At 30.0% G+C, this 22653-nt stretch overlaps 1 protein-coding gene across 1 annotated transcript; it reads left to right on the forward strand.

The window, feature by feature from the left end:
• Positions 1–541: 541 nt before the first annotated feature.
• Positions 542–9385, forward strand: LOC130677556 (T-complex protein 1 subunit gamma-like). The gene is made up of 3 exons (XM_057484350.1): positions 542–699; positions 809–870; positions 8705–9385. Exons 1-3 carry the CDS (start codon positions 663–665, stop codon positions 9209–9211), a joined length of 606 nt encoding a protein of 201 aa, XP_057340333.1. The 5' UTR covers positions 542–662; the 3' UTR covers positions 9212–9385.
• The last annotated feature ends 13268 nt before the right edge of the window (positions 9386–22653 follow it).

Below are 22653 nucleotides of genomic sequence, written 5' to 3' on the forward strand. Positions count from 1 at the left end.
TAGCTTAAAAAAATTTTTAAAAAATAGTACAAATCGAAATACCCCGCTGGAAATCTTTCAGGGGCTTCTTTTCAGCCCCCCAGTGACCTTCACGAAGTTGCGTGGGATAATCCGGTCCGGAACACCCTCTGCGATCATCCCTTAACTTAAAAAAATTTTTAAAAAATAGTTCAAGTCATTTATAAATATTACAGATACCAAATCTAACCACAAAATAAACTATTTTGATATATTTATGTAATAATCCTACAAGCTGGCTAGTTTATTTTTCAACGGAAACAAAAATTAAAAAAAAAATTTCATACGTAAAAAAAACTTAGTAATTATTAAATTTATTTTTACATTATTTATTATTTAATATAATATACGTCGTAAATAAATAACAAAGATATCAACACTTGTACTTATTTTTGGTTAGGAAATAATAATAAATTTTAATTATATTTTTCTCGGGTAATTTCAAATGTTACCGCCAGTTGATACAGTAGATTTTGAGTGATTTGATCCTCTGTTGCTAAGCTTGTCCTGATTGCTGTGAAAGTTAGTTCAACGATTGTGTCCATTATTAACTGTTGTCCACCTTTATCTATCTAACTTGAAATTTATTGTCATATAAATTCCTAATTTATAGTTAAAACAGTTGAAATCCATTATAAACAAAAATGATGGGTCCGGGAACTGCGCCTTTATTGGTTTTAAGTAAGTAAACGATAAAATATATATTTGATACTTTTTTGTTTGCACGCTGAATATTTTAGTAAATTAATATATTAACCTAAAATCATGTCGTCTTTTTTAACAATTTCAGGCCAAAATACAAAACGTGATTCTGGTAAAAAAGTCCAAAAAGAAAATATTCAAGCTGCCAAGGTGAGAATCATTAAATAACATTTTATAAAGTTAATTGCTTTTTCCTTATAAGGAAATGTGCCGGTCCCTAACCTCACAGGGGTGATACTCCCACGTGCCGACCGTACTAAAAATATTTGTAAAAAAAGCCATTTAAAAATTGTACGATAAATTTTTTTGTTGAAAATCAGAACGACCCGATAAAAAATGTTTAGATCCAAGCATTTATGATTGGATCCAAACAGTCAGATATGCTTGGATCCAAATTTTGACGCGATTCAAAGAGATCTCACTATATCTAAGTATATACAAACAGATCTTAAAATATCCAAAGAGATCCAAATAGATCTTACTATATCCACGAATATAAAAGCGTATCCAAGCAGATCTGCGTAAATGTCGATCTTTAAAAAAATCTACATAGATTTAAGCACGTATATCTAAAGAAGTTTCACTACATTCTAATGAATGCATGTATAAATATATTATACTTTAGACCTTTCTAAAAACAATATCTACTCACATCTTGGATCTTATTGCTATTACCTCTTAATGCTTTTGATGAACCTATATGTATAACATATATCAAAAGTCAATTGATATTTGAGTAAAAAAAATAGATGAATACTTTAGAAATAATGATCAAACTGATTTATTTTATTTATTCATTACAATATCAAGTATATGATTTAAATAACATATATATCAAAATCAGTAAGAAATAAAAAGGAGAAAATGTTTGATTTTTGTTTGTTTATTAAATAAAATAAATAAAGAATTAAAAAAAAAATTAAATAAATAAATACACCAGTTTTAATATTACTGGATCTGACACACAATATTGGATATAAATTCTTGGATATACGTATATCTGCTTGGATATGAATTATTTTTGCATCTATATACCCACATACATACAGATGGGTCTAAGCAGATATAACTATATGTACTTATATATGCTTGGATATAAGTATATCTGCTTGTATATAAATCTCTATATCTGCTTATATATAGTTGGATCTGAGCAGATATAACTATATATACTTGTACATGCTTAAATGTAAGCATATCTGCATGGATATCAATTTTTATATCTGCTTATATATAGTTGGATCTGAGCAGATATACTTATATATGCTTGGATATGTGTATATCTACTTGGATATCAATCATAATACATCTCTATATCTGCTTATATATGATTAGATCTGAGCAGATATAATTATGTATGTTTATATCTAGCAAGATCAAATATTTGGATCTATTTGGATACACACAGATACAAAAAGATCCAGACATATCTGGTTGGATCCAAACGTTTTTTATCGGGGAAGTTTCTAAAATGAAATACTTTCGTGCGGGAATCATGTATGACCTTTTATGGGAATAATGCCATAAATTATTTATAATAGAATAAATTCAATGATATGCACCCCCAGGTAGAATTATCGATCATGTACAGGGTGATCCAAAATTATTTTTACACCGATGAGGTTTAGATTAAGGGGATAATTCTGAGCATAAAGTTCCTGAACAACGTTTCTTAATTTCGAATATTATGGGAGTTATTAAATAGTCAAAGTGGCCAATAAGAAACGAGCTTTAGAAATAGAAAAAAATATAAAAGAATAAATAATACACAGTAAAAAATATTGTGTATTTGTGTCGAAAACGGTTTGTGTTAAAAATTGTAGTGTGTTCAACTAACACAAAGTTTGTGTCACTTTATTTTTTAACATAAAAAATGTGTTACACACTATTTATTAACCCATTTTGTGTGTTACTGTGGATTCTTTGCGCCCTCTTGTGGCGATATTTCAACATAATCTTTGTGTTAAAAAGGGGTTACACAAAGTTTGTGTCGAAAATTCAACACCAATTTTGTGTCAACCGGTTTAACACACAAACTGTGTTGATTTTACACAATATTTTTTTCTCCTTGACGGGCGGAAAGCGTCAACTTTCGTCCCGCTATGCAAAACGAAGTTGCCGCTTTCCGCCTCCGTCGAGGAGAAAAATAGCATACACTCCTCGGGAAGTAAATAAGAACGCCTCAGATCACATGTTTGTTGACCTCGGCTTCGCCTCGGCCAACAATTACATGATCTGAGACATTTCTTACTTTACTTCCCTCGATGTGTAATATACTATTAGTGTGTAAGTTAGGCATAGAATTTAATTCAAATAGAAATCGTCATTTATTTTGAAACATTCGAATTGGCAACTAGCTCATATAACCATCCATAAAAAATTTTAGTCTAGAATTTTGTCTTGGTTTCACTCTAGTAGCAATGCAATTGGGCAAGATTCTTTGGCGAGATATTTGGAGAAGCGCTTTGTAAAAAATTGAACAATTCTTGACCCAGACACTTGATCAAAATTCTTTATCCAGACCTGGGCCAGTCTGTGACCAGAATTTCTCCAGATTCTTGACCCAGAGTCTTGCACGAAAAACGCAAAAGACGACGAGCGCGCACCTATTTCCCTCTCTTCCACTTGAATGTAAAAAGTATAGTATTGCAGTGGTTTTCATTTATATTCTAGTCAACAAGTTTAAAAATGTTATTATTTTACAATTACGCATTGAGTTTGTAGTAATGCCTAGAAAAATTGATTTCCAGAATTTTGTAGCACTTGAAAAATTTCGGAAATTTCAAATTCTGACCACAGTCTCGCTCAAGTCTTGACCAATAATCTTGATCAAGAATCTGGACAAATTCTTGTACAATTCTTGATCTAAAATCTTTCTAAAATTGATCCATGCTGGCACAAGGCTTTTACTAAATTGCTACGAGGGCAGTCTCGAATTGTGTCTCGGTTTAAGACTTGAATTTTGTCTTGATTTTTGCCTAGGATTTGTCTAGGGTTCCGTCTTAATTTAAGTCTTGAATTTAGTTTCGATTTCAATTTACCGTTTCTCTTGAATTTTCTGTCTAAAATATTGCCTTGGTTTTAGTCTCGAGATTCGTCTTGGTTTGAGTCTTGAGTTTTGTCCAGGATTTTGTCTTGATTTAAGTCTTAAATATGGTTTCTATTTCAATTTCACGTTTTTTTTTTCTAATTTTTTGTCTAAAATAATGTTTTGATTTTAGTCTTGGATTAAGTCGTGGTTGCTGTCTTGGTTTTAGTCTCGAATTTCGTCTGGATAATTACATATGCTATTTGTCAATTCCAATGTTTCAAAATTAATGACTATTTACATTAGAATTAAGTCCTATAAAAAAAAAATCAGATGTGAACTTGGCTACTTGCAACACTGCAAAACTTATTATTTATTCTTTTATATTTTTTTCTATTTCTAAAGCTCATTTCTGATTGGCCACTTTGAATATTTAATAACTCCTACAATATTCAAAATTAAAAAATATTGTTCAGGAACTTTCTGCTCAGAATTATCTCCTCAATCTGAATTTCACCGGTGTAAAACTAATTCTGGATCACCCTGTATATTTGATCAGAGTGACAACATTTCTGGAAAACCTGGAAATGTCAGGGAATGATAAATATACTGGAAAAGTCAGGGAATTTCATCTCAAAGCTAGAAAAATTTTTACTTTCTTTGTTTTTTGACTGAAAAAATCAGATAAATTTTTAACTTCCCGCTAAGAAAATCGACGATTTTCGAAAAATTGGGAAGTTATTGTTTTCACCCCGATTTTCGAAAGTCGAGTTTTCATCAGATGTCGACGTTTTGTGGTCCTAGGATGCTATTCTGACTATTTTCAGAATGATGTCCGAGTGTATGTATGTATTAGGGTGTCCGTTATTTCCCAAGTTGTTATTTTTTTTGCTGTCGCCCCCTGAACTTTTAGTTTTTTCCCTAAAAAAAATTATCCAACCTAAATAAGCTTTTAATTTTCAAATTAAACCGTGCCGAAATCATGTTACATTTTCCATTTAAATAACATGGAATTTTTTAACTTTTTACATTAAATTTTTTACCTCTGAAGCAAATAAAACTATAAATAGGATCAAGATAAGTTTTGATAGGAAATTTTCCGCTCTACAAAAAAGGTCTCTTTGATTTTTTCGATAAAATCATTCCTTTAAAAGTTATTCGTGGTTAAAGTTATATTCATAGTTTTTATCATAGTTCTTCAAGTTTTGCTGAAATTTTCTGTGGTACAATTATTAAACTCATCTGTAAATGTTTCAAAAATTTTCTTATACAAGCTTGCACGTACAACTTGCACTAAATACTGTTTTTGTTCTACTTTAGTAGTCAAAATATTGATGTAGTCTTGAATCAATTGAACCGCTCGTTCAGCCACATCGTTAATAACTTGCAGATTATTAACGATGTTCACACCTTCCAAGTAATCATTATTGGTAGACCATGTCTCAACATTAAACTCTAAAAAATTTTTATTTGTGTTGAATCGATCAAAAAACTTACTCGAATTAGAATTAATAAAAAAAGTCAATATCTTTTTTTTTTTTGATCATTTCACTGTCTGAATTTTCTATGTAGCGTTTAGGGGAATCAACATAGTCAATTTAGACAGTAAAATTATCAATTTATAAAAAAAAAAGATATTGACTTTTTTATTAATTCTAATTCGAGTAAGTTTTTTGGTCGATTCACCATAAATAAAAATTTTTTAGAGTTTAATGTTGAAACATGGTCTACCAATAATGATTACGTGGAAGGTGTGAGCATCGTTAATAATCTGCAAGTTATTAACGATGTGGCTGAAAGAGCGGTTCAATTGATTCATGACTACATCAACATTTTGATTACTAAAAAAGAACAAAAACAGTATTTAGTGCAAGTTGTACGTGAATACAGAGATACTTCTCCTAACGCTACAAAACGCTGTTTAACAAAAAAAAGTGATTAAAAAAAGAAAAAATATATATTGTAACTATTGAGCTTGTATAAGAAAATTTTTGAAACATTTACAGATGAGTTTAATAATTGTACCACAGAAAATTTCAGCAAAACTTGAAGAACTATGATAAAAACTATGAATATAACTTTAACCACGAATAACTTTTAAAGGAATGATTTTATCGAAAAAATCAAAGAGACCTTTTTTGTAGAGCGGAAAATTTCCTATCAAAACTTATCTTGATCCTATTTATAGTTTTATTTGCTTCAGAGGTAAAAAATTTAATGTAAAAAGTTAAAAAATTCCATGTTATTTAAACGGAAAATGTAACATGATTTCGGCACGGTTTAATTTGAAAATTAAAAGCTTATTTAGGTTGGATAATTTTTTTTAGGGAAAAAACTAAAAGTTCAGGGGGCGACAGCAAAAAAAATAACAACTTGGGAAATAACGGACACTCTAGTATGTATGTATGTATGTATGTATGTATGTATGTATGTATGTATGTATGTATGTGTGTGTGTGTGTGTGTGTGTGTGTGTGTGTGTGTGTGTGTGTGTGTGTGTGTGTGTGTGTGTGTGTGTGTGTGTGTGTGTGTGTGTGTGTGTGTGTGTGTGTGTGTGTGTGTGTGTGTGTGTGTGTGTGTGTGTGTGTGTGTGTGTGTGTGTGTAAACTTTTTGTAACGTTTTAACTAATGAATCCATTTAGATGGTTGAGGTGGCAACCGAAAGAGCTTGTTTGCCCTCAACTTTCCTGAAAATTTCAGATCATTTGATCAAGCAGACTCGAAAATATTGGCGAATGACGAAAAAAAAAATTTTTTTTTTTAGTTTTTTAGTGATTTCTCAGAAACGACTCGAACGATCGACTTCAAAATCTAGTCAGCTCTAGAACTTTATAAGCCGCGTCAAATGCCACCTCAACCATCTCAATCGGTTAATTTGTTCGAGAGATATCGATGGCGAAAGAAATGATAAAAAATGGTTTTTTTCGATTATCTTTGAAGTGACTCATCCGATCAATTTCAAAATTTAATCAGCTCTAGAATTCAAGAAAACGCACCGATTGCCATCTCAAACGTCAAAATCGGTTGATTAATTCAATAGATATCAGCGCTGAAAAGTTAAAAAAATAACATTTTATGTTATTGTTTCCAGATAAATCAAAATATAGTGTGCTGAAATGTGTCCGAAATCATACCAACTCTTCCTCTTTATAGTCTCTTCCGATCATCAGATAATGTCATATAACTTGTTCCTTAGTTTTAAACATATTGTCAGCAAAAAATTGAAAAACCCAGTCTTCAATTTTTTTCTCGGATATTCCATATATTATTGCTCTGACCTAAGTCAAAACTCATTCAAATCTTGATTTTGATCACTGACATTGATTTCTGCCTCAACACATTTATTTCAGAGAACATAATTTAAAAGCCACTTCTTCATTAATGATTTTCGATTCTTAACTTTTCAAACTCTAGCATAAAACGTAACTTGTTAGAGCCCGAGAAGCTCATAAAAAAACGACTCCATGTAATACCATTTTCGAGCTCGAAGAGCTCGAAAATATATTCACAGTGATGTTTTCAAGCTCCTTGAGCTCGAAAACAGCGGGAAGTTTTGGGGCTGGCCCGCAGGGTCAACCGACGCCCAGATTTTTGTTTCTGTAAAAAATGTTCAAAAAGTAGCGCGACGTAAATGCGATTGTCATACAATTTGAAAAAAAAATCAGTATAAATTAATTTCAATAGCGAAAAAATGAAGCAGTTAGAAAAAAAATCTTGAAATTTTTATTATGCACGATTCCAGAACAATAAATAATCAATCACAATTATCGAAAAAAATTCACTTACGCCTATGGACCGTTTCTAAGTTGAAAAAAAATTTGGGAAACTTTTTTTTCGATGGTTTTCTTAGAATTATTCCGGGACCGTGCGCAATAAAAAAATTTCAAGACCAGATCAGAAAACTAGGCACTTGAAGCTACAATTTGCCTTCTTTATTTTTGTTGTATAACCATTTTCTTCCGAGTTACAGCCTGTTGAAAATCACGTATAGATTTAAAATTTTTTCAATATCTTTTAGCTTTTGTGATTAGCGTATTATTGAAAAATAGATACTTCTTAAAATTCCCTGACATTTCCATGATATAACCCAGTTGAATTGAATTCCCTGATAATTCCCCGTCGTTCCCGAATTGTGGTCCCCCTGAATATGTAGTTTTGGATAAGTAAAGTAAAAGACTTACATGGAAAAAAATGAAGTAAATAAATTGAGAATGACAAGTAATATAATGATAAAGTGATCCGTAAATACCATCATTCTAAATAGTAATTTTTTTATTTATGATCAAAACGTAAATAATTACAGGATAAGTATGAAAATTTATTGTCTATGTAAGATAAATTACTATTTGAACTTTAAAAATCGTAACTGATACTTAGAAAATAGACGACACGTATTATAAAATTTACTATTTGAATGTTAAAATTCCCCATATTGACAACCGGGTTCCGTGTTATAATTTCAAATAGCAAGTTTTAAAGTTTTTTTTTTCCGTGTAGTTCTCTGATCGGGTGCTCGGTCTCTTACTTTATAGTTCTACGTATGTTGGATTGTATATATTTTTTCGATTATAGAAGATTGATTCAATTCAATTTAATCTCTTTTTTTGTTTGCATTAAAAATATCAGACTTCATTACAGGTAAAATTCAATGATGTTTTTAAAAAAATTTCAACAATCCAAATCGTACAATGTGTTTAATAGGTATGATACTGGAATTAGCCGGCGTCTAAAAATTTTTGTGTTTTTTTCAAAACAGAATTGTAAAAAATTAATATTTGAAAAAATTGCACCTATGGTTATTTAAATTTTCGATTTGTGCATTTTGTTCTTTTTTTGTAATTGATTTGCTGAAAAAAGAAAAAATTAAATATAGAATCTTAAAAACTTGAATTTATTTAATTATGAGTAAAAAATTACTTATTTATGATGAACAACTTAATAATTGTTTTTTTTTTAGGTCGATGCTGATGTCATTAGAAGTTGTCTTGGACCACAAGTAATGTTGAAAATGTTAATGGATCCAACTGGTAAAATAGTGATGACCAATGATGAGAATGTTATTTTACGTGAAATTACTGTTCAACATTCGGCTGGTAAATCAATGATTGAAATCACTAGAACCCAAGATGAAGAAGTTGGAGATGGAACAACATCAGTAACTGTTCTTGCTGGAGAAAGTTTGGCAAGAGCTGACGCATTTTTAGAACGAAGAATGCGTCCAACTATTATCATAAGAGCATACAGAGAAGCTTTAGAAAACATGTTTGAAATTTTACAAGATAAAATTAGCGTTGAATTTGACTGTAATGATCGCAATAAATTAGTCGAAGTTGTTAAATCATGCGCTGGTACTAAATTTATTGAATGCTGGTCTGATTTGGCGTGTAAAATTGCTTTCGAGGCTGTCCGTAAAAACTTACTTGAAGAATATGTGCGCCGTGAACTAGATATAAAAGAAAGATAAGAAATAATAGATATAAAGAAAGGGCAATGAATACAACCAACATCAAAATGCGGGTCCCACAGAAGAATCAATGAAAGAATAACTATAATAAAAAAAACTTACATAAACACACTTTTTTTTAAAAATAATAATGCATATGTAAAAGAATATAATTATACTTGGTTCGTTATTTCATTGTCTTGTAGTTTTTTCAATTTATATAAAAACTAATTTTTCAGACTTTTTATTTCACTACACTGTAAAAAATCGGGAGTGAATCCGGATTTAATTTCAATCCGAATTCACTCCGCATTCACTGCCACTCGGAGTTCCGGAGTTATAAAAAAAAATCATTTCGCATGCGTCCGGAGTTTTAACATTTAAATGAATTTATATTAAACTGTTAATCAGTAAGTGTGTGTGAGTTCGCATGTGAGTGTGTGTGCGAGTATATGTGTGTGCGAGTGTACGCGAGTGCGTGCATATACTCTTCTACAATGATAGCGATCTTCGCAGTGCATAAAATCAAAAAAAACAAAAATTTTACTAAACTAGAAGGTATTTCCCGTACCAAGACCCTTGGGCTAAGAAAAAAATTAAAATTTAACAAAATGACGGATTTAAAAAAAAAAATTCAAATTTTGCACGAAAATTTGATCATATTTGGCCTGCCAAAATTACATTTTTTATTCGATCGGAAATCTGGAGGTCCATGGCACGTCGAAACATATATGCAAAATAAGCTGCTAATTCGAATCAAATTGATCGGATGATTTGTCTTCGAGTTATAACTGCAGCGATTTTGGAAAATGTATTTTCGAGAACCGATAAGCGGCTGCAATTCAGATGGCTGTAACTCAAAAAAAACTATTCGACAAATGCACTTTAAATTTTAGTATGTTATTTTTGAAAGTATAGACTGTCGAACTATGCAAAAAAATTCCTGGTAGATTTGGATTACGGTAAATTACCGTAATTTACGGTATTCGTAAGAATCGTGGTATTTTACGGTAACAAGTGTGACCGTCATTTGCACAGCAGGCTTATCAAAAAAAACTTTGTGACGCCAGTGACCGTCTCAAAACGGTATCTTTTCTTAGGGCAAATACATTTTATTTAATTACAAAATTTTTCAAAGCAATAAATTATTCAAAAACTTAATTATCCACAATAGTCAGCAGCGTTGTCAAATAGTAAATAATTTATTAATCATATTTATTAAATATTGCATACATATATATACGAGAAGCTCATGATCCCTTGATAAATTAATTTAAACAAATGTAGATGACAAAAAATGAAAATAAAATAGTAAATTATTTATAAATCACTGCGTCGTTTCAATATTAAATATTAATTAAGTTATTAATTAAAAGTATTTATGTATTATATTTATGGAGCTTGCAACATTTTGATAAATTTCTTAGGACAAATACATATTATTTTATTACAAAAATTTTCAAAGTAATAAATTATCCAAAAACTGAATTGTCCACAATAGTCGGCAGCGTCGTCAAATAATAATTAATTCATCAATCAAATTTATTAAATATTACATATAATATTCTACAGTAATATAAAACGAAGACATTTCATTTAAAATAAATTTTTTATTTTTTATTATTGTTATAAGTTATAATCATTGAAGAAATGATGCTTTACAAAAATTTCATTCCAATAGTCACTTTACATTATTCGTTAATTATAGCAATCACTTCATTGAATTTATTTGAACAAAATATGTTTTAGTTGATTACAAAAATTATTTGAAACAATAAATTATTTAAAAATTGAATCATTCGCAATACTCTGCAGCGTCATTACATATTAATTAATTTATCAATTAAAACTATTGATGTATTATATATATATGAAGCTCTCGATATTTTAACAAATTTTTTCGGACAAAATACATTTTATTTAATTACAAAATTTTGCAAAGTAATAAATTATTCACAAACTTAATTATCCACAATAGTCAGCAGCGCCGACAAATATTAATTAATTCATCAATCAAATTTTCAAATATTACATACATATATATATATATATACGAGGAGCTCACGATATTTTGGTAAATTAATTTGAACAAAAAATATTTTAGTCGATGACAAAAAAAAAACAAATTATAAATTATTTAAAAGTAGCTGCGTCGTTTTAATATCGAATATTAATTAAGTTATTAATTAAAGTTATTTATCTATTATATTTACGGAGCTTGTGACATTTTGATAAATTAGGTCGGACAAAATACATTTTATTTAATTACAAAATTTTTCAAAGCAATAAATTATTCAAAAATTTAATTATTCACAATAGTCAGCAGCGTCGTCAAATAATAATTAATTCATCAATCAAATTTATTAAATGTTATATATATACAAAACGAGCTCTCGATGTCTTGATAAATTAATTTCAACTAAAAATATGATTTAGTTGATTAGAAAAAATTAAATAAAATATAAATTATTCAAAAATCGCTGCGTCGTTTAAATATTGAATATTAATTAATTCATTAATTCAATTTATTTATGTATTATATGTATGAAGCTTGCGATATCTAGATAAATTTATTTGAACAAAATATGTTTCATTTCATTGCAAAAATTATTTGAAATACTGAATTTTTTAAAAATTGGATTAATCGCAATATTAAGTTGCGTCGTTATATATTAACAAATTTATCAATTAAATTTATTAAAGTATTGTACACCAGCCTTGCTCAGCACTTGATTTAGATTGTGGAAGGTCCCCAACAACATAGGTTATTGGTTTCTCGGTATTTTCTATTTCTACATACATTTGTTCTTCCTCATCAAAACCAAATGCTTTCCCTGTATGAATAAATTAATAAATATAATTCATAATTATCCCCATCACTTATACGTCAGTTTAATCTAAAATTAAATTATAAATTGTAAAAAACTTACTTATCGTGGAGATTATTAAAGAAGGGCATGCCGAAATTAAGTGGATGCAAATGAACAATGCGAGTGATAACAGGACCGATTGCACAAACATATTTTGTTAATTATTTGTAATTCACTAATTCAAAGACTATGAGATAGTATTCACTCAATTTAATTACTTTGAGAATAAAATTTGTCAAGAGCTTGTTAGAGCTACGTGCGGTGACAGTCAGAATAGAATTGAATGTCTAGTCTGTCTGATAAACGTTCGATACCTCCAAGAGACTAAATCCCAATAATTATTGACCAATCATTATCGAGCATTACAACATACTTTGTAAGGGTATTTGAATTTAGTCTTATCTTCAATATTAATTTTAATCTATAGAAAACGAGTATAGGAAGTTTACTAATCGTATTAAAGTTTATTTTTCAACAATAAGATTTTATGTGCGATACTGATTTCCATAGATAGATAAATAATTTCTAAAAATGAATAATCATTATTCGTACCTCTGACTTTGTAGTTAAATTAAATTAATTAAAATACCAAGTTCTTGGTATTTTATAGGTATGAATATTAGACAGCAACTAAAAATTAATATTTAGTTTGTAATTCTTCGAAAGTATATAAGTATAAATTGATAATCGGTAGTTGTAACCTAGGAAAATATATATTTTAAGTTCGTTAATCCGAGTCCAAAGAGAGAGTACGATGTACACCCGGGAGATAAGGGTTCGAGTCTCGGCCAAGCCAAATAATTTATATTGTATGGTACCGACGGTAATTTGAGACATTGTATAAAACTTACACTAACACTAATATACGCTACAAATAAACATATAGATTAGACTGGGCCAAAAAAATTGATTATGTTTTTTTCTTAGCTATATCGAGAATATTATTCATAATGACAAAAAAAAAATTTCATGAAAGTTTGAGCCTTTAATATTAATTTTAAGAGGTCTATCATCGCTATTTTTAATTTTAATTCATAATTTGATGTTCTACGTCAAAACAGCTAAAACGTTTAAGTAAAAAAAATTCATTTCCACTTATTCTTTTGTAAAATTAAATTCCCTACAAAAAAGGTCTGATTACAAATTTGCGTCAGAGAAGCCGTTTTCGATTAATTAAGCTTAATAAATTGATATATTTTTTCGATTTAACATTTCAACTTTTGAATTTTGTAACTGAGGAATTAATAAATATCTAAAGAAGACCATGACAGATTCTTGAAGGAAATTTAATGCTCTACAAAAAAGGTCTCTTAAAATTTTTTGCTAAATTCACTCCTTCGAAAGTTATTCAGGTTATTAAAACCGTTTTGACTCAACTTCAACCTTGAATAACTTTCAAAGGAGTCAATTTAGCAAAAAATTTTTAGAAACCTTTTTTGTAGAACATTAAATTTTCTTCAAGAATCTGTCATGGTCTTTTTTAGATATTTATTGATTCGTCAGTTACAAAATTCAAAAGTTGAAATGATAAATCGAAAAAATATATCAATTTATTAAGTTTAATTAATTGGAAATGGCTTGTCTGACGAAAATTTTCAATCAAACCTTTTTTGTAGGGAATTTAATTTTACATAAGAATAAGTGGAAATGAATTTTTTTTACTGCAATGTTTTAGCAGTTCTGACATAAAACATCAAATTATGAATTAAAATTAAAAATAGCGATGATAGACCTCTTAAAATTAATATTAAAGGCTCAAACTTTCATGAAATTTTTTTTTTTGTCATTCTGATTAATATTCTCGATATAGCTAAGAAAATAAAAATAGTCAATTTTTTTGGTCCAGTCTAATATAGATGATAATAATAATAATAATAATAATAACAGAGTAAAGGAATTAACAAAATTTTCATTTTATGTACTTAATTTTATTCTAATAGAATCAAGTTTTCTCTACTGTACATATAACAAAATAACTAAATATTTTGTCAAGTTTACTAACGCAGCTTATCTTTTCTTACATCCTTGTATGTAATGAGAATCACAAAATCCATATAATGATAAATATAATCCTCAGTACAGTAAAAGTTTTGAATTTCAATGTCGTTTATATTTTACATTATAAATTTAGTTTGGGTAATTTTACGACCTTGAAAAAAAAAATAAATTTTTAAATTCAAAAAATTAGTAGCTGATGAAGTAGGGGATCTCAAAAAATTGGCACGTAATCACACCCACGATTTCTCAAGTTCTACTGGACCGATTTACCTGAAATTTTTTGAGAGTCTTCTTTATAGACTTCTCTATGGCTGGAACTAGGGAAAAGTTGAAAAAAAATTTTTTCACAAAATGGCGACTGCCTGAAAAAAAAATAAAATAATTTTTGTACCACTTTTTTTGACTGTTTCGAATTTTTTTAAAATAGTAATAATTAAATTTTGGGGATGAGGCTAGTTCTGGCCATAGAGAAGTCTATAAAAAAGACTCGAAAAATTTCAGGTAAATCGGTCCAGTAAAACTTGAGAAATCGTGGGTACGGTCACTTGCCAATTTTTTGAGACCCTTACTTCATCAGCTGCTAATTTTTTTAATTCAAAACATTTATTATTTTTTTTTTTTCTGTATTCTTGAAATATTAATAAATAACTGATGAAAAAATGGATTGTAAAAATATTGATTGCCTTTTTTTTTTACGGCACTTAAAAAATTACCTGAAATTCATGCCTCTACACTAGAATACCCCCTTAAGCTTACATAGAGAACACAAATATTTTTGTTATAAAATACCGAGATCTACCTAGTGTAAGGATAATCATCTATCTATATCATGCTCTCTGTATGTATAAAAATTTTTTCTTTTTACTAAATTACCCTGATAGGCACCTTATCCACAAGTTAACTTCAAGCTTCTAGAAGCTGCCGTATTCTAAAGCTAACTTAAAGAAAAGTGTTGGAGAACAAGCAGTTACCTTTAAGTTGACAGTAAATTGTCTGTAACTTGAATTCAATTTGATTACAAGTGTTACTGTCATACAATGACGTTGAGTTGATTGAAAGTTTCACTTCAAATTGCCGCCAATATTTTCTGTTAAATTACATTCATATCAAATACAGTGACGTCAAAAAAATATGGAACATTGCATGCTTGTAAAATAATTCCCTTTATTGTCGACAATATTCTATTTTATCTGCAGTCAAAACGCATTCAACAGCTCCTGGAAAATAAAGTATTTTTTACTTTAACCGACAGATGTCTTAACATGTCCGCTTTCACAATTTACGCAATCAAATATAAAATAGTCATTTCAACAGATGAATTCAGGTCTGATGTCCCCGTAATCGAATTTAAATTTAAAATAATTCTAATGAAATATTGATAATTATGTAATTTATATGTGTATGTATCTACACACATATATATAAAAGGGGAACAGCTATTACATATTAAACAAATTATGAGTATCTGACAACTATGCAGTGTATAGTGAAGCAATTAAGGGATGACATAAATCCTCTGGTACACTTGCTGCTCGTGATGTCGGTTGAATCCGTGAATACAAATCAATGGAGAGGTTACGGTTGACCGGCCATTTAATTTCCATTTTCCTCCCGCCTACAACACTACGAGTCCCATTATTGCTGTGGTAAATCCCAATCGGCGTTAACGCTCCGCTTACTTAATTAAATAACCTGCATCAACCTGACACAGATTTAAATATTCTAACAGTATATTTTTATATTTTTTAATATATTTTCAGTACGTTCGACATCAAAACTTAGTCAATCACTCGATTTTTTTGCGGAAGTTCAAATTGTTTTTAATGATTTTTTTTTGAGGAAAAATATAAACTAAAATAGAGAACATTTTTTCTAATAAAATTTCAATACATAATAGTCTTGTTATATATATATACATATATATATATTTTTTTCATTTATTAGGCCTTGGCTAATTTCTCTGAAGAAATTAAAAAAAAAATGTTTTTTAAAATTTTATGTTTTAAATAATTCAAAATATAGTATCAAAAAATCGAATCAGCTATCAAGTTTTTCAACTCTTTGAATCGTCATGAGTAAATTATTCTGTAAAAAACCGAGGTATGTCTAGGAGGTCGGCTGCCCAAATTCAAAACACAGTAAGGGACAAATTTTTCAAATTCGATTTTTTAGTATTTTTAGTTCCAGTGGAATCTTGTGAACATGATTCAATTCATATTTCAAAAATTTTATTTTTGTCAGTTACTGTGTTTTGAAATTGAGCAGCCGAGGTGTTAGCATTAAGATTTTCGGTGTTTCATTTCAACTCCAAAAGTAGTGTTAAAATAACATGGCCACCAGTTTAAATATTTTTTATCGATATTAAAGTATTTTACTTACTCGATCACTACAGTTAAGCAGTGTTTTTATTAAATAATTAAATCATTGGTGATTGGAATGGTGCATCATGGGCATAAAATTGTGTAATTTAAAAAAAAATTACGAATAAAATAAATAAGTACATAGCAAAATTGAAATTTCCTCCAGATAATATTCATAAAATTTTTATATTTTTTTTGAGATGTAATACATTTTTTTTTCTAATTTCTCTATGTCGAATTTTTTTTTACACCGAATTAACACCACCAAATTACACCGCCTACACCAGTGTTATTTCATTTTCACAGTGTAGTTTTGAAAATATTAACGATCCCTACATTCGTACATCTGTACCCTTAGACTTGAAATCTCTCTAAAAGTGTCAGAAATGAATCGTTTTTTCGGGGAATTTAAAGTCGTAAGTAAATGACGCTAATTTAACAGTTGTCATAAAGTTGTTCTAGAAAGAGATAAAGATAGGACAAGATATCAATCTCAATATGTTAGTACTGATTGTTAGAACGTTATTGCCAGCAATTGAAACAGCCCTAATCCTGAGATGACCCCTTATTCCAATTCCCCTTGATAGTCTTATAAGATTCACGATTCCAGTTGGCTATATATGTATGTACATAACTGTAGTATCCAGGATCCCTGAGCTCACTGTTTCGGTTAAGATCTCATATACTACCCCAATATACTAGTACCCCAACGTTCCTCTACATCTAGTATCATCTCTGGCTGGTCTTGCTCATGCTTTTGGTCGCAGACTAGGTCTTGCTCATCTCTGACTACTACAACTCCCTGGATTGCTGGATCCCGTCATTGCCAACCAAGTTTATGACCCAGACCAGTGCCATAAACTCTACAAATGGTAAATCTACCGTAAGATCATCCCACCCGAAAATGATCTATCGTTTGTAACTGCGACGAGTAGGACACGCTGACCCTCTACTATTTGTGTTAGGAACTTATGTATTTTTTTTTCTTTGTCCTGAGCACTGTTTTAGCTCTACAATTTTTTTTTTATTCATAATCATAATTACAGCCAAAAATTTAGTAAAAACTTTTTGTTATGTTTTTTTTTCAATAATGCGGGCTTGTAAAAAATTATTAAAGAAATCAAAAAAAAGATTTAAAAAGTTTATCTGTATGTGAATTTTTTTTTTTTATGATTCAAATTTTTTATTTTATGGGTAATTATAAAAATCATTGAAAAATAAAGAAACAATTTGCTTATATTTAAAAGTTTCGCGGCTTTTGAAAAATTTTTAAATCATCACGTACATCATTAAATTTGTCATTTATAATTTATGTTGAGGAAAAAATTCGGGAAAATGAATAATACAAAAATGATAATGGAAAAAAAATTTTTTCTGTCAAATTTTAGAGGCAGAAGTCAATTCATTTATTTATGAAAAAAAAAGTTATTAATCCTTACATAATTTAATTTGTTTTACAATCATTTAATTATCCGCATACCAAAGAAAACAAAAATATTTTCAGTAACTAGAAATATATTCATACTCGATCACAAGATTAATCGATGATACCCAAAGTTAAATATCACGGGATATTGTTTATCGTAGCATAAGAACATCAGATCCATCAGGACAGGAGACTGCCAACAAAGTTACTATTGTGGCTTTGTACTCACTGTCAACCGTGATTACACTTTGATTGCCGGATGTAGCCGAAAATGTCATTGAATTAGAGGACACTGATGGGCTTTCTGATGTAACAACTGCTACTGTTACACTCTCTCTGTTACCGCAATAAATCCAGTTTACTTTCCAGCCTAACATTCAACGAGCTATTAAACCTCAGCATATCGAGATTACACGCCGTTTGTTACATTTGCATCGAGGTTCGCAAGAGTGTATTGATTATTTACAACCATCAAAGCTTTCTGATAATATATAGGTGAGTTTTATTATATACAGGGAGGCGTTAGATGAGACCACACCTCTTTCTATGTACACTTTGTCACCTGTCTTCCCCTTTTACTCATACTGTATTCACTTTACACAAGACATTTAACTTATCTGTATATATATACAAATTTTTTTTTCTTTTTTTATCTACAAGCAATTGAAGCATCAGTAACATAATCGGTAGATTGTACACCCGCGTCTGTTGTAACTCTAAAAAATGGGCGTTAATACTTTATCGTTTTTTTTCAGTAAACAAACGTTTTCTGTCTTTATTTCTTAACAATTATATGTAAAAAATCATTATTATTATACTACACGCATAGTTCACCTATACCCACTCACACAGACATACACACACATACGCACACACACACACACACATACTAATTTTGAAATTTTTTTTTCTTTTTCTACCTCATTAAAATCATTTTTCAAGAAATTTTCAAATTTTTTTACCCAGCCCAAAAAAAGTCATGAGTTTTTCAAAAATAAGGCATTTATTTTTTTAAGTAGCTATAGCTTCTTCAAAAATTGACTAATTGAGAAATTTTTTTTTTTTTAATTTTTGTCTTTGAATGTATTTTTCAGAAAAAGATACAAAAAAATTTTAAGATGATAAACTCTATGAAATTTTCGGCTTTTTTGAGAAAAACTATGATTTTCTTAAAGATCGCCATTTTTTATTTTTTCAAAAAAAATTTTAATTTATCCTGCGATTTTTCCCGCCAATCCCAGAGTGGGCGGACGTTTCCTTCTATTTTTTCTAATCAATTGAAGAAAAAATTTTTGTCCAAATGGGCTTATTTTACAAAACATCACTCTGAAAATTTTTGAGGATTTATAGACGACTTCAGTGTTTGAAAAATTGAGACGAAAAAATTAATTGAAAGTGGTAATCCTCGAAAAAATTTGGATTTTTTTCAAAAAATAGAAGATACCCATAAATAATTTTACTGTAATTTTTTTCAAAAACTACACCTAAAAATGCAGAAAATAAAAAAAAATTGCAATTTGGCTTATTTTTGACCAAGTCATAGGCTTTCGAAAAATAAATCTAACGCACATCGCTATTTCAATTTCAAAAATTTTCAGCCGAATCGAAAGGGGTCGGGGTCAATTAGTTTCATTTAGTTATTTTGTCTATAACTAAAATTAGTAATTAGGTTGGATTTATATTTTTTGGTATTTTAAATTTCGAGCATCAGTTAAAAAAAACCCAGTGAAATAATTGATGACCTGAGTATCAGAAAACGATCCGTGACTAAAAATTTCTAATAAATAACAAAAAAAAAAAAAAAAGCGATGACTTGAATAAACAAAAAAGCAATTAATTAAATACAAAATTACAAAATAAATATCAATAAAATAATATCGTAATAAATCCAAGGGTTGAATGAAATTTGAGTGCAGCGACGCGTTGAGCCCGCGGTCGGTGCGCAAGTAGGCCGTAAAAATAAAAAAGAGTATGAAGAGCGACGAGACAAGTAAAATGTAAAATACTTGAATATGTGCGCTGACAAGAGGGTTCAGTGTCTCTCTACATGTGTGTGCGTGTGCGTGCATGTGTGTGTGCGATATGAAACGCAGCATCTGGCGTTACGAGGTACCGAACTCACACTAGACATATATCAGTATATGTACATTTAGCTTTAGCTTTGGGTTGACTTGATGTATGTGAGCAGCATAGAGCCACCGGTGGCGTTGTCCCGACGTTATTTCCATGACGGTGAGCATCAATGCGCGCCGATAGTCGCGGCGGGAAACCAACGAGCCTACACATTATCCAAAGTCGTCCATGGTTTTCATCCATTCTGTTCATACAACTCAATACCATCACAATCCAAACCTCGCGGTTAATATATAACACATATTTTTATTTTTTATCTTCATATATATGTATATATGTATATATGTATATAAGTCAACTCGCGGTATACATTAAAGATGAAATGTACCAGAGTAGAGAGCAAAGTAGAGTCGATACCGAAGTTACATAGAAAAATTTCGGCTTGGCTGTGTTTAGTACAATAATAAAAAAAAGTAAAGAAAAAAAAATGAGGATGAGAATGAGAAATAAAAGTGGATGAAAAAAGTATAATAGTCGAAATGAAAGAAAAAGAAAGAACGTGTGTGTATGTAGAAAGATAGTGGGAAAAAATGTTGATGAAAAAAAAAAAGTAATAATCTCTTGGGATCTTTTAAAATCCATCGGAGCAGAGCAAGCCGCCGGATTGTGTCCCGTGTGTCGAGAAGAAGAGAACAGCTCTCATTCTCTCGATTCTGAGATGTATCTCTTCGAGATGTGATGCTTCCACTCATTTTTTTAGTATAATATTTTTTTTTTTATTATTATTGTTATTGTTATTGTTATTATGATTTTGCGTTGGTTTCACCGCTTCAGTCTCCCTCAGTCGTTGGGCTGTTGTTTACAATAGAGATAAAACATTTTTAATTGATTAATTAAAAATAATTACGGATTTTATTTTTTTAATTTATAAATTTTATTGAAAATTTTTATTGGTTATTATGATAAGTATGAGAGGTAAGCACATGTTATATGTATTAGGGTTGAAGAGTAAATTTAATTTAATTGCCTATACTAATTTTAGTTTTTGTAAATAATATTATTAAGTCTATTGTTCAAAAATTACGGCCGTTTTATGAATTCGGATTTAAATCGAATCCGTAATCCCTCTCAATTTTTTTCAGTACATAATAGTCGAAAAAAATTTTAATCTCAAGAGTTTCAGTCTCTATCATAAATTATTTTTTAATTTAGAAGTTACAGCCACTTAAGCAATTTGTTGCCTTTTTTATAACATGAAATTTATATCTGAATTACTTCAAGTAATCATAACTCATGACCTAATGAATATAATTAATTTTTAAAAGACAGAAAAGTTGTAGGAAATTAAATTTCCTTTCCAATGACTACCAACAACATTAACTTTTCTCAAATAATTCCTTAGATACCTGAACAAAAAAAAATTTTTAAATTAATAAATTGATGATAAAAAGTTTGGTAGAAAAAAATCTAATAATGTTTTATGATTTATTTAAAATGTGACTCGGGCCGTCACGCACTAACGCATCAACACTGGCTACCGGTTGAAGAGATTCGACATTCGACGCGGGATTTTGAGGAGGATGCGGAGGATGAGGACGTTGCGAGAATGTAGAGTAGGAATAGTAGAATCGGGTATGTGTGGGTGGGTGATGGCTCTGCAGTAGTATTAGAGAGTGATAGAACTGGATGGCAGGCAGGCAGGCAAGCAGGGGGTGTCAAAGCACGAGGTGGGGAAAAGCTGGGGGACAGCTAGCAGTCGGAGGGAGAGAAGAGGCACAGGATTTAACGCTCGGCTGATCACGAATGGACGCGTCTCCCGCAGCTCTGCCGCTGACAGCCAGGAATTGGAATTGCATCGGCGTCGCTCGATAGCCAGCCAGCCATCCAGCTAGTTCGAGTTACTGGCTCTAGGCCTGCTGCTGTGCCCGTTAGGCCGTTTCGCTGCTAGCTTATACTACTCCATCTCCATCTCCATCTCTATCTCTCTCTACCTTACATTGCTCTATATAAATTTATCTCCATCCCTCATGTTTAGATCTGCTTCAACTTGTGTGATGTCTCGAGCTTATGCATTCACCTTCTCCAAATCCACTCGAGCTCTTAAAAAATCCGCACAACCGAACAGACTTCTGGACATGCCCAATCTGATGGCGTATCGACTGACCTTAAGACGAATGCAAACTTACAATTCTTCGACTTTTTTGTCAGATTAAATTTTTTTTCGCAATATCGAGAATAATTCTAACTTTCTTTAGAATTGAATCAATATCTATGGCAAAATTTCTTCGAATTATTTCAATAAATTTTAGCTGGAATTTTAATTTTTTTAATTTCACATGACATTCAGTTTCTCAAATTTCGCGAAAAAAATGACAAACTTGAAAAAAAATACAGGCATATACATAATTTCATTGCAGAGAGAAAAGTATAGGCTTTTAAATAATTTAGGGGATACCAAGGTAAAACGGTCTACACCAAAAACTTATTAGTCGAAAGTTTTTCCATAATTTGGAGTTTAATAAAGAAGCTTAAGAGTAAAATAGGATATGGGGAAAAATTATATATTTAGAACATCTAAAGAAATAGTTGTTTTTTATTAAACAGAAATTTTTATTCCATAATTTTTTTAGGAAGAGATCGTCGTGCCCCAGAAAAAATTTTTTTTCACAAAAAATATTGTCATGTGCCCCGATCTCTCCTACATCAAATTAATGAAAAAAAAAATTTCCTTAAGTT

This window comes from Microplitis mediator, chromosome 11, assembly GCF_029852145.1.
Source record: "Microplitis mediator isolate UGA2020A chromosome 11, iyMicMedi2.1, whole genome shotgun sequence".
Lineage (NCBI taxonomy): Eukaryota > Metazoa > Arthropoda > Insecta > Hymenoptera > Braconidae > Microplitis > Microplitis mediator.

Coding starts and splice junctions, on each gene's coding strand:
- LOC130677556 (XM_057484350.1), top strand. CDS start 663: ATGATGGGTCCGGGAACTGCGCCTTTATTGGTTTTAA. Junction 700..808: donor TGCGCCTTTATTGGTTTTAA/GTAAGTAAACGA, acceptor TAACAATTTCAG/GCCAAAATACAAAACGTGAT. Junction 871..8,704: donor AAAATATTCAAGCTGCCAAG/GTGAGAATCATT, acceptor TTTTTTTTTTAG/GTCGATGCTGATGTCATTAG.